This window comes from Alosa pseudoharengus, unplaced genomic scaffold, assembly GCF_046254945.1.
Source record: "Alosa pseudoharengus isolate Yale_2024_CS ecotype anadromous, Long Island Sound unplaced genomic scaffold, YU_APseudo_1.1 YU_APseudo_1.1_scf_16, whole genome shotgun sequence".
Classification (NCBI taxonomy): domain Eukaryota; kingdom Metazoa; phylum Chordata; class Actinopteri; order Clupeiformes; family Clupeidae; genus Alosa; species Alosa pseudoharengus.
This window is the reverse complement of record NW_027468630.1, coordinates 20,035,156-20,050,395: the sequence shown is the minus strand read 5'-3', so window position 1 is coordinate 20,050,395 and position 15,240 is coordinate 20,035,156. Positions and strand designations below refer to the sequence as shown.

Sequence of the window (15,240 nt, the reverse complement as noted above, 5' to 3'; positions counted from 1 at the left end):
TGTTCTCGACGCAGTCTATGAACACCATCGAAATATGAGCGACTGCTTCTCTTGTCCCATGAGAGGGTTTTGCCTGAGGGGGCAAAGAGTAAACTACCCATAACACCACAAAAGATGCCAAAGACTCAGCTAAAATACTCAACAAAATCAATATCTTATGGAGAGGAAAATGCAATTAAAGAATCTATTAATAAATCGTTCCAATAGAAAGTATCAATTCACTGTTCAATTTTGACAATGCAAACAAGAATTTCTGAAAACATATATTAAGGATATCCTATATACTTTTTTAGTGTGTGGAAAACAACCCCAAGTCAATATAATATTACATTGCAGTTTTGAAAATGGTCTTAATTCCAATGTCTAACTTTAAAGACTTCAAACAATCACATAAAAAGAAAGAGCAATTATACATGAGCCACACAAGACAAAAAAGCATGAGACTTTCAAAACACACTTTTGAAATTGAGTTTGTTTAAATAATTCTAGAAAAATATTTGCTGTACATATGCGACAATTATTTACATTTTCTTTGTTAATGATTCTAGACATGGATAAACAACTGAGAGATCTGTTAAACATGTGTTTGTTTGAGATTGCATTTGGCCACTTTCAACAACAAGCACTCGCTATGCCAAGATGCTGCTTTTTTAAAATTAAAAGTTAAACAATGATGTTGATGTCTGCTTTCTACAAAACGCTGATTTGGCGCTCGCTGTTTAAGGACAAATGAGCGCTCAAGCCAAACTTAAAACAATGCGATAGCCCCATCTCAGAAATTATATCAAGACAAAGCACCAGAACTGTGTGTAAAGAGATGCACATACTTGGGAAGTGTGGGAGTTCGCGCTCTCTCCCACAAACGAGTGTCCTGAATCACTGATCCATGGCTGAGGCGTATGAGCGGTGATGATTTTTGACAGAAACAGAGGCTTTTCTATACCAAGCTTCAATGTTTCTTTTTTTCTTCTTCCTTTTTTAAAACTCCAAACTCACTCACAGACGCCACCCCCCCCCCCCCCCCCACACCCCCTTCCAAAGATTATCTTTCATGTTTTTATTTAACGCCAAAGCAGCAAGGAGCTCTATAGAATGATCTAAGTCCAGGTTTCTAAAGTAATTCCATTCTGCATCAATAATAAAGCTCTTGGTACCTTATTAATAATGTCTAGTGTTGAGTAAGAGCGAAAGCCCCTGCTGATAGGGCACTAACCTCCTGAGACTGGGAGCAGGAGAACCTCTGGTCTATGGTCACTTGATTCAGATGACTGAAATTCAGACAAACTACACTTATGCTTTGGTGATTATGGAATGACACAAAATTAACCACCTGCCTATCTACTTGAGGAACAGAATTTTGTTGATTGCACTCCTGTACAAACTTCATTTAGGATACTGATTAGTTTCAGTGGTCAATAACGATACTTATCCAGATAAATATCCACACCATCGCAGCAACTGGGCTTAGCCACTTCTTCACTGACTTTTCATTGATTTTATAATCATATAGCTAAATAGAAATGTGCATTCATCTCATTTTGTATAAAAACTGTGCACCTGTTTTCAGAGTTCACGAGTAGAAAGGATAACAGTTTGCATAGTCTTAAGCAGAAGAAATGCTCCAACGCTATGTCATTAAGTGTTTTGGCTGCCATCAGACGTTGTCGAACTTGTGTTTTAAGTAGTCTTTCATGACCTTAGCGATAGGTAAATCCTCCAGGAACTTCAGGCTCTGCAGGCCTATACACTGTCGGATTTTGATTCTGCACATGTCCTGCAAAGTCCTGGGTTGTCCTAAAAAGGCAAGAAAGAAGGAAAATATTACAATCAAGCATCCCTACAAAAACCTTCTGCAACCTTCTGCACAATTACAGTAGAGACCACACATATTTGAAGTGCATTTCAGGTTACATCAACAACTAAAGCCTCCTTTCAGAGGCATGTTCTTGGATTGACTTCAGCACAAAGTATCCAATGAACATAATGCATCCTAGGTCATATATCCAATTAAGGAAAACAGACAGCGAGACAAACAGCCAGGAAAACTCCTCTGTCCCAGAGAGCTCTCAAGCCTCACAGACTTCAAGGCCACTGAACTCCCTTTATCTGTTATCTGCTACAGTTCAGAAGTTACCATGGGAAGGACTCTTTTCCGTAATACAGTATAAAAAAAAAGAAGAAAAATAAATAAATAAAAAAACATTTTATCAGGTTAATAAGGCAGCACACTCTGCTTGCTGTGCCACAGGCCGTACACACAAATGAAGCCAGCTGGAAAACCCACAACAAAGGCATAGCTGAGCAGGCCATCTGTGGGCCCTGTGTAGTGTCACTTCAAATGCTTAATTACATCCAATACCGCCGCTCTGCCAAACAACGGCCACGGACGGCCTGCTCGGAGGCTGGCGTGTCAATCACGTGGACGTCCGGACGGGGGGCTGACAGGACAGGAGACGCCCCCGTGAGGTAGTTAGGATGATCAATAAGCAGGGGGGAAAGATGATCGTGCCGGCCTGTCCAGAGCTGAGTGGGGGGGCTGACTTCACAGAGTGCGTCTGTCTCAGGACTGCGGCTTTGATATCTCGATATCAAAGTTCAGGGAGAACAATTGGAATAGAGGCATTGTGCTTACTGAATCATTAGCGCTTCAGGTAACACGCCGGCTCTCTTTTCACATGGCCGATTGTTCAGCGAGAGAGTGCTGCTGAGCTTTATGACGTTTCCCTTTACTTTCTGCTCGACCTACAATCCTACAGCTCAACGCATGTCTGACCAAAGCTGCAATCATACCAGCCTTTCATGCCGCATCATTACGGAGAGATCTGATCAAACTGCTGCTAAACAAAAAGCCAAAAACCTGCACTGCTGTTTGATGGCTGTTATTTTGCCATTATGCCATATAGACTGCAATGATACACTGTTCTGAGCCATAAAAACTCCAATGTGTCGCAATGTAATGAAAACTGGCTTTCTGTATGCCCTTAGGAAATACATACTTCAAGTGAAAAACTGGAAAGCAGCCAAGAACCCTTCCATCCCAACAGGACAGCATCAGATTCCAAGCCTCACCTGAACCACATACACACAGTAGAGCAGGCCACACTAGCCCGTGAAGGTAAACGCACATGGGGAGAGGGGAGGGGAGGACAGAGCAGGGGGTTGGGGACACCTACTGGTAACTTCCTGCAGAAAGTCCAGGCAGGGCCGGCTGATGCCCGACATGCTGACCGACACGGCCACTGGCGTCTGTCCCTCGTAGTTGCGCGTGTTGGTGTCGGCGCCGTAGGCGTAGAGCATCTGGGCGCAGAGCACGTCGTCGCGCAGCGCCGACAGGTGCAGTGGCGTCTGGCCATCCTCCAGGCGTCCCAGGTTGGTGTCGGCGCCGCGCTGCAGGAACATGCGGCAGTACGAGTGGTTGCCCTTGATGACGGCGTAGCGAAGCAGGAAGCCGTTCTGGATGTCGATGTTGGCGCTGTGGTCCAGCAGGATGCGCACGCAGCTGGAGCGCTCGCGGATGATGGCCAGCTGCAGCGGCGTGGTGCCCTTGTCGCTCAGCGGGTCCACCTCGGCGTGGAACTCCAGCAGCAGCCGCACGAACGAGTCGCGGCCGTAGTGCGCCGCCACGTGCAGCGGCGTCCAGCCGTCGTTGCTCTTGGCGTTGATGATGTCGCCGCGGTGCTCCGACTCCAGCATGAGGCGGGCGATGCGCGCTCGTCCGTGCATGGCCGCGTAGTGCAGCGCCGTGAAGCCCCCGATGAAGTCCTTCACCGTGGGGTCAGCTGCAGACACACACACACACAGACACACACACACACACACACAGAGGCAGGATGAGCTGACAGCCAGATGGGAGATTAAGGGGCCATCATGGGCCATGCTGGTAATGCACTTCAACAATCAGGAAGACCAAAGTGTGAAAGAGAGGCCATAGGTTAAGTCCTGCTATTTCAATTACCCAAGAAACACTCATTATTGCTTTGTTTAGCACAGAGAGAAAGAGAAAGAAAGTGAGTGAGAGGGAGGGAGAGCAGGAGGAAGAATGAGAGTGTGGAGATGAAACCTAGAAAAAAAAGGAGACCTAGAAACATTTTGGGGTAAAATAATTTTCACAAAAAAATAGCAAATATGCATGTTAGCATAGCCTTACATACTTACTCATTTGGCTGATGCTTTCAACCAAAGCCACTTACATACACTCTTACAAGGGCCAGTTTACACAGAGCGGGGTTAGGTGCCTTGCTCAAGAGCACAACGATGGAAGCCGAGAATTGAACCCTCAACATTTCTGGCTACTGCTTGATAGCCCAGCTCCTTAACCACTACCCTACACAGCTTTACACATCCTATACTTCCTAAGTGATAAATCCTGGTGGTATGAACTGACATACCCAGATAAGCACATACACTAATTGTATTGTAATCACTATGGTTTTCTGTTGAAGAGTTATGAGTAGAATTCTAGCCTAGTAAATCAAATTCACCATTTAAATTAGCCAAGAAAGCAGACCTTCAAGTTGCAATGAAGTGCAATGAAAACATCTGAAGCCTCAGTCCAGAACAAGCCTTGGCTGATGTGGAGACAGCAGAATGAGTGGCAGAGCAGGTTCACAGTACCATCTAGTGGCAACAAGCAATCACTACAATTCATCAATTTCACATCAAACCACACCAAGACCGGCTTCCATCCCAACTAGCTATTAGTGACCGTACTTATAAAAAAAACTACCCTGGGGGGGTTGGGGCAGCTTAGTTCATCCAATCATCCAGGGTGAATAGATCAACAATAGGCTAGGAAAATACATGAATTGTTTTGAGCTCATTAATCATTGTTAAGTGAGGGACAACCACTGTTTCATGCGATGAAAGTGAAGTGGTACAACATCATACAGAGATGTATGAATATCTGACGATTGGTTTGTTAGCAGTTGTTCAGAAATGTGCAAATGTGTCTTGTCAACTGACTCAAAAGTGAACATGCCATGACAGGGAGGAAGCTGGCAAGGTAATATTTTCAGTTAATAGATTACTAATGCATAGTTAATACCTTAATAAAGTATTATTTGAGTAATTGAAATAATACACAAGTTGACTACATGCAATTTGAACCAATGTAACTGACCTATAGAGCAATGGTCTGCTAGTAAACTTGGCTACTGACAAATCGACTCTGGACCATTCCAGAGGTGTGGGATTGACCTGGTTCTGATGTTCTTAAAGATTAACAATGCAGCCTACCTTCCTAACTATAGCAGTCACTGTAGCCTCATTGATATGCAATCAAAAACAATGAGGGGAGGGGAGCTATTTCATAACCCATTTTTAATGTACACAGGTTATGTCTGTACATAAACTATGTGTGTGCGTGGAAATGAGTCATTGAGTACCATTTTTTACATACATCCCTGACATGGCTTTTATGTCTTGTACTGACATACGTATTTATTGCTTTTATGTTAAATTAAATCACATGTCCCTATGTGTTCACACAGCCTACAGTCAAGTTCCAAAAGGTTACATCAAGGGTTACTGAAGTTCGCTTATTTATCATTATCATAGCATCATTCAACTTCTCATTGGATTCTGTACAATCATCTGCTGTAAAATGGAAAAAGCCTGCCTCAGATTAGTTTTTGGTAGTACTATATTCTTAAAATTCTCAACGGCGAAGAGCTAGTCAGAGCAAATATTCTTTGGACTGCCAATTAATGACCTGTGTGGTATGGTCTTAATGACAAATACGAAGAATTCCTTTTAAACTGAAATCAGAAAACAACATTATGGTCTCTTACCACAAGTACCACACAAAAAAAGCCTATACGTACCATCGACACAACACCAAAACAGAAAATAAATGTGTGTAAAGTATATAATTCTCAGAGTAAGTCACAAGTAAATCAAAAAGTGAAACCTCCCGAGTGATCCCTTGGGCATTGCTATCTGCTATCTATCATCTTACCACTCACTCTTAATTTTGAATTCTTACATATTCTTATGTCCTGCTGAACCAACATCAGGCAGCCTGTTTGCAACTGACAGTGACGCACGTTGTGTGAATCTACAATAATGAGCGATCTTAACAAAATTATGGCCACCTCCTCCTCCTCCTCACCTCCGTGCTCCAGGAAGACCCGAACACATCTCTCCTTCCCTTTCGCTGCAGAGAAGTGGAGCAGGGTCCAGCCATTGGCATCCCGAATTTTGGGTGAATAACCCTGTTCCAGCATCTTGCGGACGGTGTAGACATCCCCTGCTGCCACTGCAGCTTGGATCTGCAGCTCCTCTTGAAGTTCAGGGTTCCTTCTGCAGTGATGGTTCAGCATCCTGTTACATCTCGCACCAGGAGATCATGTACACCTTTCCTCTGGACATTATTTCAGACATAAAAAGGAGAGAAGGCAAAGGGTCACGTAGGCCAGCATAAATATGCACCAATGGTGAAGGCAGTCTGATGACTGATCAGAGGAATCACAGAGGATTTCAAAATATGAATGCGATCAATTTTCACCTTCTGTCAGTGTCTCTGATGTGTGACAGATCCCCTTGTTCTTGTGTCCATATCTGGTATGGCATCAGCTACTTGGACAGGCCACCCATTGTATGAGAACCGATGACTAGACGCTGTGAAAGCAATATGTATGAGAGATTTGAAAACATATGGCAATACAGGGCCGATCCATGCTTCAACTCAGTAGGCGTAGACATTTTGAACTCTCTCGTTACAAACTGATTCAACTGGGCACTGGACCTTTGTAGAACCTTAGCAAGGGTATCAAGCCTAGTAGGCCAGCCCACCGAATGACAGCTCACAGGATAGGTAGGTAACTAGACAAATAACGTTAACGACATAATGTTGCCGAGGAATAGCACTATCTAGCTTCTAGTTACATCCTAGAATTCTAAGTCATTGGCGTTGTGTTTTAAAATACTGACACTGACGGCTAATTTGCAACTACAGGTTATATTAAGACTCCACCAAATGATACATGCTTGTGCTAACTGTTTAACAAACAAACAAAAAACACACAACGAACTCATTTAGCCTTTCAGCTATCTGGGTAGCTAACAGGCTAGCTTATCTTTGTTGACGCGAGCTAGAGTGGACCAAATTCAACTAACTATGCCATTTGCAGTTGAAAGGCACATATTGCCATGTGCTTTATTTTGAAAATCATCACGCGTTGTCGTGTGGACGATTCCTAAGCTTAACCGGTTGCCTTAAACCAAATCGAGACTAACGTTAATCTGGGGCGAACTACACAGCAGTCGCGATAGATATAGTAGCAGCAACGAACAATGAACTGCTAGCTGGATAGCCAGCTCGCATCAGTCAAATGCTAGCTTCTAGCTAAGTTAGCTGGATAACTAGCTTCTCTCCCACTACCAGCTCTGTGACAATTTACTACTACAGTACATCATGCTATTGGATAACATTTCATTTAACATTTAAGTCATTATAAATAAACTCTACTCTAGCCGAACTGAGCAAAAACGATGAAGTTTTAGCTGTCGTTAGGTGAAGAGAAGCTAACTTGTCAGTAAAACAGATAACTCACCTAATGTTAGCTTGCTATGTAGAAAGGTCCCAATATCGAAGTGGTGCTAACTTACTAGCGAGCTAGATGTAGCAGATAAAGCTAACTATCATGCAGCTAATTTCTGGGCTTTTGTTTAAATTCGAAACAAACGCTACACATGCAAGTATCCTATATTGCTCTCATATGAAACACAATAACATCCCACTAACTGCTATGTATGGATAAAAACATTAATACCTAATCAATGTATGTTTGGTCAGCTAGCCATCCTCCCCGCAGGTCGGCTCCTCCGACACCAAACACTCTTCGCCCAATAAGAATGCATTCATGAGGAATTTGAGTTGTCAAATAGATCCCCACACCAGAGTGGCTGTGCACGTTGTGTTCCTACCCATGGCAGATGAGACCTTTGAATGCAGATATAATGCCCAAGACGCCAAAATAATAGTTGCAAAAGATGACTTATTTCTCCAGACAGAGAAATGTCAAAATAATACAATGTGGTAATTATTAGGACAGTGACCCCTTTGTTGCACACTCCACGTCCAGTTGGGGGCAGTGCCGTGTTGTAAAACGTCACTGACACGCGACAATCAATAATTAAAAAAAAAATTGCATTGTTATTTTCTAGTTATTTTGCAGACGATTTTGTCCAAAGCGATTTACAGGTTATGAACATTAGGCCTACATTAGTTAAAAATAATGAAGTGGAAAAAATGTAGAGTATTGTAGACCTATATTAAGCATAATAGTAATAATACCAACATCAATAACACAATGAAAAAAAAAAAAAAAAAAAAAAAAAAAAAATATATATATATATATATATATATATATATATATATATATATATAGGCCTTTATATATAAAAAACATACAAACCACAACTCTGTAAGGAAATTAATTAATTAAATGTAAGGTAAACAAATAAGTATGGAGCCCTAGAGAGGTCATCGCAAAATGTTTTGCATGTTGAGAGAATGTGCGCTCGTTTTACTACATTGTGCGCTCGTTTTACTAAATTGTGCTCTTGTTTAACTAAATTGTGCTCTCCTTTAACTATATTGTGCACTCGTTTTACTAAATCGTACGCTCGTTTTACTACATTGTGCGCTCGTTTTACTAAATTGTGCTCTTGTTTAACTAAATTGTGCTCTCGTTTAACTATATTGTGCACTCGTTTTACTAAATCGTACGCTCGTTTTACTAAATTGTGCGCTTGGTTTACTAAATCGTGTGCACAATTTACTATATTGTGCTCTCGTTTTACTATAGTGTGAGCTCATTTTACTAAATTGAGCTCTCATTTTAAGCATAGTAAAACGAGGGCACAATTTATTAAATGAGTGCACTATTTACTAAAACGAGCGCAGGATTTACTAAAACGAGGGCACGATTTATTAAAATGAGAGCACAATTTGTGAACATGGTTATAGAACATTGTGTGCACGATCTACTTAAACGTGGCCACAATTTGTAAAACGTGCACTCAATATTGTCTTGACACATGTAAACATGAGCACGCGCGTTATAGTATATTCGAGATCTCGATCTACTAAAACGCACCCACGAATAATTAAAACGTGGGCTTGAAGAAATTAAATTGTGTGCACAAAAACATAGTGTGGTGTCAAGGGGTATCCCCGGGAATGACGTCGGGAGGTGTGTCGCTTGTAGTGACGTAGTGGGAATCTCATTGATTGCAGTGCACCCCGTTAGGTAGGCTGTAGGTGGGAGAGCAGATGATTGTGTGTGTTTGTACAGGTCCCTTGCCATCATCGTCCAGCTGAATGTTTGCCGAAGTTTTGAGTGTTTGTTGAGGTCCAAGTGTATGCAGAGCTGTGGTGTTTATCGCGAACGGTGTGAGCTGGGCTACATAGCCTGAGAAGCTGAGCATCGTGAACGCCACTGTTTATGTCTCCCGTTTCATAGTCCGTATCAAAGCTTACCTCGTTGTGTGCGCGTGGGTTATAGGCCCATCGGGCGCTAGAGGGAACCTTATTGTATTGGGTGGGTATTAGGCTATACTACTAATACGCAGTAGCCTATTGTACCAACAGTAGGTCTACGTGTTGTAATTGTTTGGGAGCTTGTCGCTGTGATGTGCTTCGATTGACTTCTAGACCTCACAGTTAAGTCAACAAGAACAATCCAGGAGACAGAATTTTTTTTATTTGTTTGATATGATTTCCTGTATTCTGGTGCATTTTGGGGATGGCCAATACTAAATTCAATCAGATTCATAGCCTACATCCTGATTTGTTGATATTGAGGCAATGATTCCATGCAAAGGCTTGGGCTTCAGGGCCCCCTGACCCCTTGGGCCTCTGGGCCTGGGCCCGATAGACCCGTGCAGTAATCCATCCCTGACAGAGCCCGAGTAGCCTTTGTAGCCTAGTAGAATTTCCCCATTATGGGTCTCCATAGCTGGCGGTTGACACCACAGTGCCCCTGCTACAAAGAGTAGAAGTCCGTTATAAACCATGACCACCTAAAGTCTTTAATTAGCTGCCTACGGTTATCATCACATTACCAATATGAACTGTTACAGACAGCTGTAGGCCTAGTCCATGTCAAGGTAACACGAAGTTGCCACCACAGCACAGCGAGCGGTGAGAAAATGTCGGGAATTACTAAATGTGAGCACGAAATACATATTTCGAAAGCTCAATTTAGGCCTACAACGGGGTCACGTTGTATTAATTCGAGGGCTCAATTAAAGGAAAACGTGCTCACGTTTTATTTATTCGAGGGCTCATTTAAAGGAAAACGTGCTCACAAATTATCACGACCAGAAACAATATCACTTAAAGTGAGCTCTCCCGGGCTCCGTAGATAAGTCTTGAAAGTCCCAAAACTACTAGAATGCAGAGCACTAATCAGAATCAGACTAATCAGAATCAGTTTTATTGGCCAGATTTGCGTAAACAAACAAGGAATTTGACTCCAGTCTTTGCTCTCAAAGTACAACACACTCAACATATAAGAATAAAAATAAAAACCATAAAAAGAGTAAACAAATAAAAAAAGAACAGTAAGAATAGAATGAAGGGCAGTAGAATATGGCTATGTATGCCTATAAGAATAAATACAGTCTATACATTTGCAGTAGAAAGGCTCATATTGCCTTGTGCTTTATTTTGAAAATCATCATCATGCGTTGTCGTGTGGACAATTCCTAAGCTTAACCGGTTGCCTTAAACCAAATCGAGACTAACGTTAATCTTGGGCGAACTACACAGCAGTCGCGATAGATAGTAGCAACGAACAATGAACTGCTAGCTGGATAGCCAGCTCGCATCAGTCAATCAATCATTCTAGTTATAAATAAATAGACACTATGGGTGGTATAGAGTAATGCAATGTCCCTGCAAGGTTGCCAAGTCGTGGACACCTCAACAGACACAGGCAAGATGTAATATACAGTTGAAAAGAGGGTGGGAATAGTGGAATATCAGTATAGACTGAGATTTAAGATCAAATATAAATATAATGCAAGGCAGTTCAGTGCAACGATAATAACAATACTGTAACTGTAAGATTGAAGTACATATGAGGTAGATGAGCAGAACAGTGTTGATTGACTTTGTTCAGTGTAAGGGTGGGGGCTGTTTCTGCCACCACATTAATTCCACCAAAGAGGAACGACTCTTGATTGTGAACTTTTAACATTAGGCTTTGAATGAGCCTCAGTCGGACTCTGCTTAATGAACTGAGGCCTAATGGAGTGGGGGGAATGCGCAAATTAACAACTTGATGGTCTTTTGGGCTCCCTCCGTCGACTTCAAGGCAGTGCTGCCACCGTCAACTTCAAGGCACCTAATCCTAACCTTAACCTTAACCCTTACCTAACCCTAGCGCCTTCCAGGCAGCGTTGCCTTGAAGATGACGGTGGGGGCCCAAAAGACCATATAACAAAATATAGCTGCAAGCAGCAATGTGGGGGCCAAGCAGTGCGCTATAGCAGGAATGGAGTTGCCATGGCATGAGCAAGCACTCACAGCAAGTTTGATTGCAATTGGATAAAGAATGGCTGAGAAATAAGCTCATTTACTTTGTTATAGTGCCCCTGGAGGCGCAAATTACACCAATGTCCTTGTGCATTCTCAGAATCAGCTACCATGTCCCTGGACTTCATACACCAAAGATGTGAGCTGAGATGTGAGCTCAATTTGTCTATTACAGCACCCCTAGAGGCCAAATGAGACCACTTTCCTTGCATGTCCTCACAATCAGCTACTTTGTCTCTGTATTAAGTTTGGACTTCATACATCAAAGCGTTGCTGAGATACAAGCTCATTTCCTGTATTGCAGCGCCCCCTATAGAGGCCAAATTATGCCAATTTCCTAGTGCGTCCTCAGAATCAAATACCATGTCCCTGTACCAAGTTTAGACTTCATACATTAAAGCGTAGCCGAGATATTAGACCAATTCCTGTTAGGCGGCATCGTCGCCATGTGTGATTGGCTGTCACGGGCAAATAAACTTGAAATTCAAAAATCTGACAAGTATTGTTTGTGCGGCTCGGTCTGAAGATCATCTCTGCCAAGTTCTGTGAAAATCAGATGAAATTTGTAACCGCTGAAACTTTTCGTAGAGTTTGGACTAAATCCAATATGGCGGAGGTCCAATATGGCGGAAAGTGACGGGATAGGGGTTGATGAACTCGGGATGGTCCAAGGATTCAGACGCTACCTCAATTGTGAAAATCATACAAAAGAGTCAAGAATCACGCACCTGAACACATGTCCAGCGTTGAACTGGTGGTGGCACTAGAGTGTTCGATGTATATGCATAAAAATTGCTGTGAGTGATTGGGACAGTGTCCTGACTAATGGTATCGAGTTTTGTTATGTTAACTCAAAGCGTCACCTAGATGTTTGTCCACTTCCTGTTTGGCGGCTTCATCGCCATATTTGATTGGCTGTCACGGGCAAACAAAAATGAAATTGAAAAATCTGACAAGTATCTTTTGTGCGGCTCGGGCAGAAGATCATCTCCGCCATGTTCCGTGAAAATCGGATGAAATTTGTGACCGCTGAAACTTTTCGTAGAGTTTGGACTAAATCCAATATGGCGGAGGTCCAATATGGCGAAAAGTGACTTAATAGGGGTCATTGAACTTAGGTCGGTCCAGGGATTCCAACGGTGCCTGATATGTGAAAATCGGACGCACCGTTCAATGGTCACATGCGTGAATGCAATCCAGGTCGACCCATTGGTGGCGCTAGAGTGTTGGGCATAGAGTTCTGTAAATTGGTGAGAGTGATCATGGGACAGTACTGAATCAGTGTGCCAAATTTCATAACTTTAGACCCAGCAATTTTCGGCCAGATTTTGACCTGTTGGTGGCGCTAGACGGCTGGGTTTAGAGGTCCGTAAATGAGTGTGAGTGGTCAGTGGAGTGTCCCGAAACTTTCTGCCAAAAATCTGCACTTTTTAGCCAGGCGTTCTATGGGCTGCCATATACTCCAATGGCGGAAGTGTAATAATAGGAAAAGCTAGTAACTCAATGGGTGCCTTTGCAGCTTCGCTCCTTGGCCCCCAATTAACACAATATGTGAATGTAGGCCTACAAATTAATGTGAACAAAAAGCCTATAGCTTTTTCGGACTACTAGTCTCTTTTGCCACTGATGGTTAAAGAAATGATGTAATTTCCATCCCTGACTACAATAATTAGCCTACTGCATTATAATATTAATCATGAGATGTTGATGATGTCATTAATTAATGGGGTTCACAGTGACCTTAGGCCTTGACCACCTGTGGAATCGCACATTAACTGTTGGGAGAATCAGTGTATGGGTCGATGCTAATTGTTCCATATCGAGAGAGCTTATTTGTTTTGATGGTTAGTAATTTGACAGGAAATGCTTTAGGTTGCAGTGACATTGACTGTTTTCTTGTGTGTTATATTTTCAATTTGTTAGTATTTTGAAAGAATCTTGTAGAGCTGTTGCTTCCACATTTAGGTTTTTATAGGTTTTTATAGCTCGTCACAAAAACTCTGTCATATGATACCAGGATTTTGTTTTAACACAGAGAGTAATGGCAAATACATTGCCATGGACATCAAGAAGCCAAGGCACAATGCAGGGAAAACTACTCTGACCTAGCTTCAATTCCAAACTCAACTGTTTAAAAGTAAATCGATAAAGTAGCCTACATGAAAACTGGTATACTGGACTGGTTTCTTCGAAGATACCTGAGAGTGGTCAGGCAAAAGCCAAATGTCTTCCTTCTGGTACTGGATGTCTGGGAAACCAGATTCTTTTCCGTCATCGATTTCATCAATGATTCCCGGGTCACCGAAACACAGAGGAACATGAAACTCGGTGGGCATGTAGCCCCACTAAACTTAAAATAAGGAAAATAAGCGGTTAGTTCCCAGGGGCTACCGCTGGGCCCCCCGAAGCCCAAAAAATGCAGTTCTTCCTAAATAACTACCCAAACCGTGGCCCCCACGATGACAACATTTTTATGGTATGTTGGTCTCAAGGGCCCGCATCAACAAATAACCACTCATTTGTAATTTGTAATCCCCAGTAAAAAATGAAAATGCAACAATATACCACTTTAATCGCCCTTATCTTCGGTTGAGATGTTCTGAACTGCACCAAATTTCATGTTTATGATTAACCTGACAGCCTCTGGGGGTATTCCAAGTTTTGTGGAATTTCATTTCATCCATGGGGGGCCATACAATAAATTAATTTAGGTGTACATTTAGTGACCGTACACCCACCCATGTTGAAATGTTTACATTTTTACAAGGCAGGACTGTCTCACACACTCTCTCTCACACACACATAACACATAACACACACACATATAAACACACACTCACAGGCACGCACACGCATGCACACACAAACACACACACGCTCATGCACACACACATAAACACACCCACATGCACACACAGACACTCCATTATCCCCCCAACATACACACACACACACTCACAAGCGAACACGCACACACACACACAAAGAAGCACGCAAACACACACATGCACACTCATTTACATACACAAAAGTTGATGGAGACAAATTGACAAGTGTGATTTATTTTTGCGGAGAGAATGTGCAGGACTAAGCGGTGGTCATATTTTGTACCGCTATGCGGTGCATCTAGTTATTCCAATTATTCAAAGTTTTATCCCTTTACAATTCAAATCACACCAATACACATAAGAGTATAAAGTATCTGAACAGGATTGTCATCTGAAGATTACTGATGATGGAAAAGCTGCTGGTTTTCAGATCAAGTCAAGTGAAGCTGATTGAGAGTGGACTGCCTCCAGACATCAGACTGCAGTGGAGGAAGCAGGATGATGGGAGGGTTTTTGAGCCCAAACAATGGTCAGTTGTAGTCAGTGGACAAGACTTTCAAAAAGAAACAATTCCAGAAGTTATTTTTTAGTCAGACTTTGAGCATTTTCCCGGGACACTGTAAGACCGGGGTACACGAAACTTGGTGGACATGTAACCCCACATGGATAGCATGGAACCATCATTTTTCGTTTTGATCTGTAGCCCCCCCGCTGGACTGGACCCCCCGAAAGGAGGGTAGGGCAGACACAGTTTTCTGTGAATATCTCGAGAACCGTAGGGTTTAGGAGGACCAATTTTTTCTGTATGTTTGCCTCCAGGGGTCATCTTAACCCATTCCATGTTCACACATGTGCATAAACAGATAC

At 42.5% G+C, this 15,240-nt stretch overlaps 1 protein-coding gene across 2 annotated transcripts; it reads right to left on the bottom strand.

The window, feature by feature from the left end:
- Positions 1–1,038: 1,038 nt before the first annotated feature.
- On the bottom strand, positions 1,039–8,036 carry asb7 (ankyrin repeat and SOCS box containing 7). Of its 2 annotated transcripts, none has more exons than XM_076287371.1 (5): positions 7,773–8,036; positions 6,506–6,618; positions 6,110–6,361; positions 3,174–3,779; positions 1,039–1,794 (listed from the first exon to the last, which is right to left on the bottom strand). In XM_076287371.1, exons 3-5 carry the CDS (start codon positions 6,318–6,320, stop codon positions 1,655–1,657), a joined length of 957 nt encoding a protein of 318 aa, XP_076143486.1. In that variant the 5' UTR covers positions 6,321–6,361; positions 6,506–6,618; positions 7,773–8,036; the 3' UTR covers positions 1,039–1,654. The 2 variants fall into 2 exon arrangements, with proteins under 2 accessions (XP_076143486.1, XP_076143487.1); XM_076287372.1 differs by lacking the exon at positions 7,773–8,036 and adding an exon at positions 7,554–7,764.
- Between the last annotated feature and the right edge of the window lie 7,204 nt (positions 8,037–15,240).

Coding starts and splice junctions, on each gene's coding strand:
- asb7 (XM_076287371.1), bottom strand. CDS start 6,320: ATGCTGAACCATCACTGCAGAAGGAACCCTGAACTTCAAGAGGAGCTG. Junction 3,780..6,109: donor GGTCTTCCTGGAGCACGGAG/GTGAGGAGGAGG, acceptor GTGTGTCTGCAG/CTGACCCCACGGTGAAGGAC. Junction 1,795..3,173: donor CTTTCTGCAGGAAGTTACCA/GTAGGTGTCCCC, acceptor TTGCCTTTTTAG/GACAACCCAGGACTTTGCAG.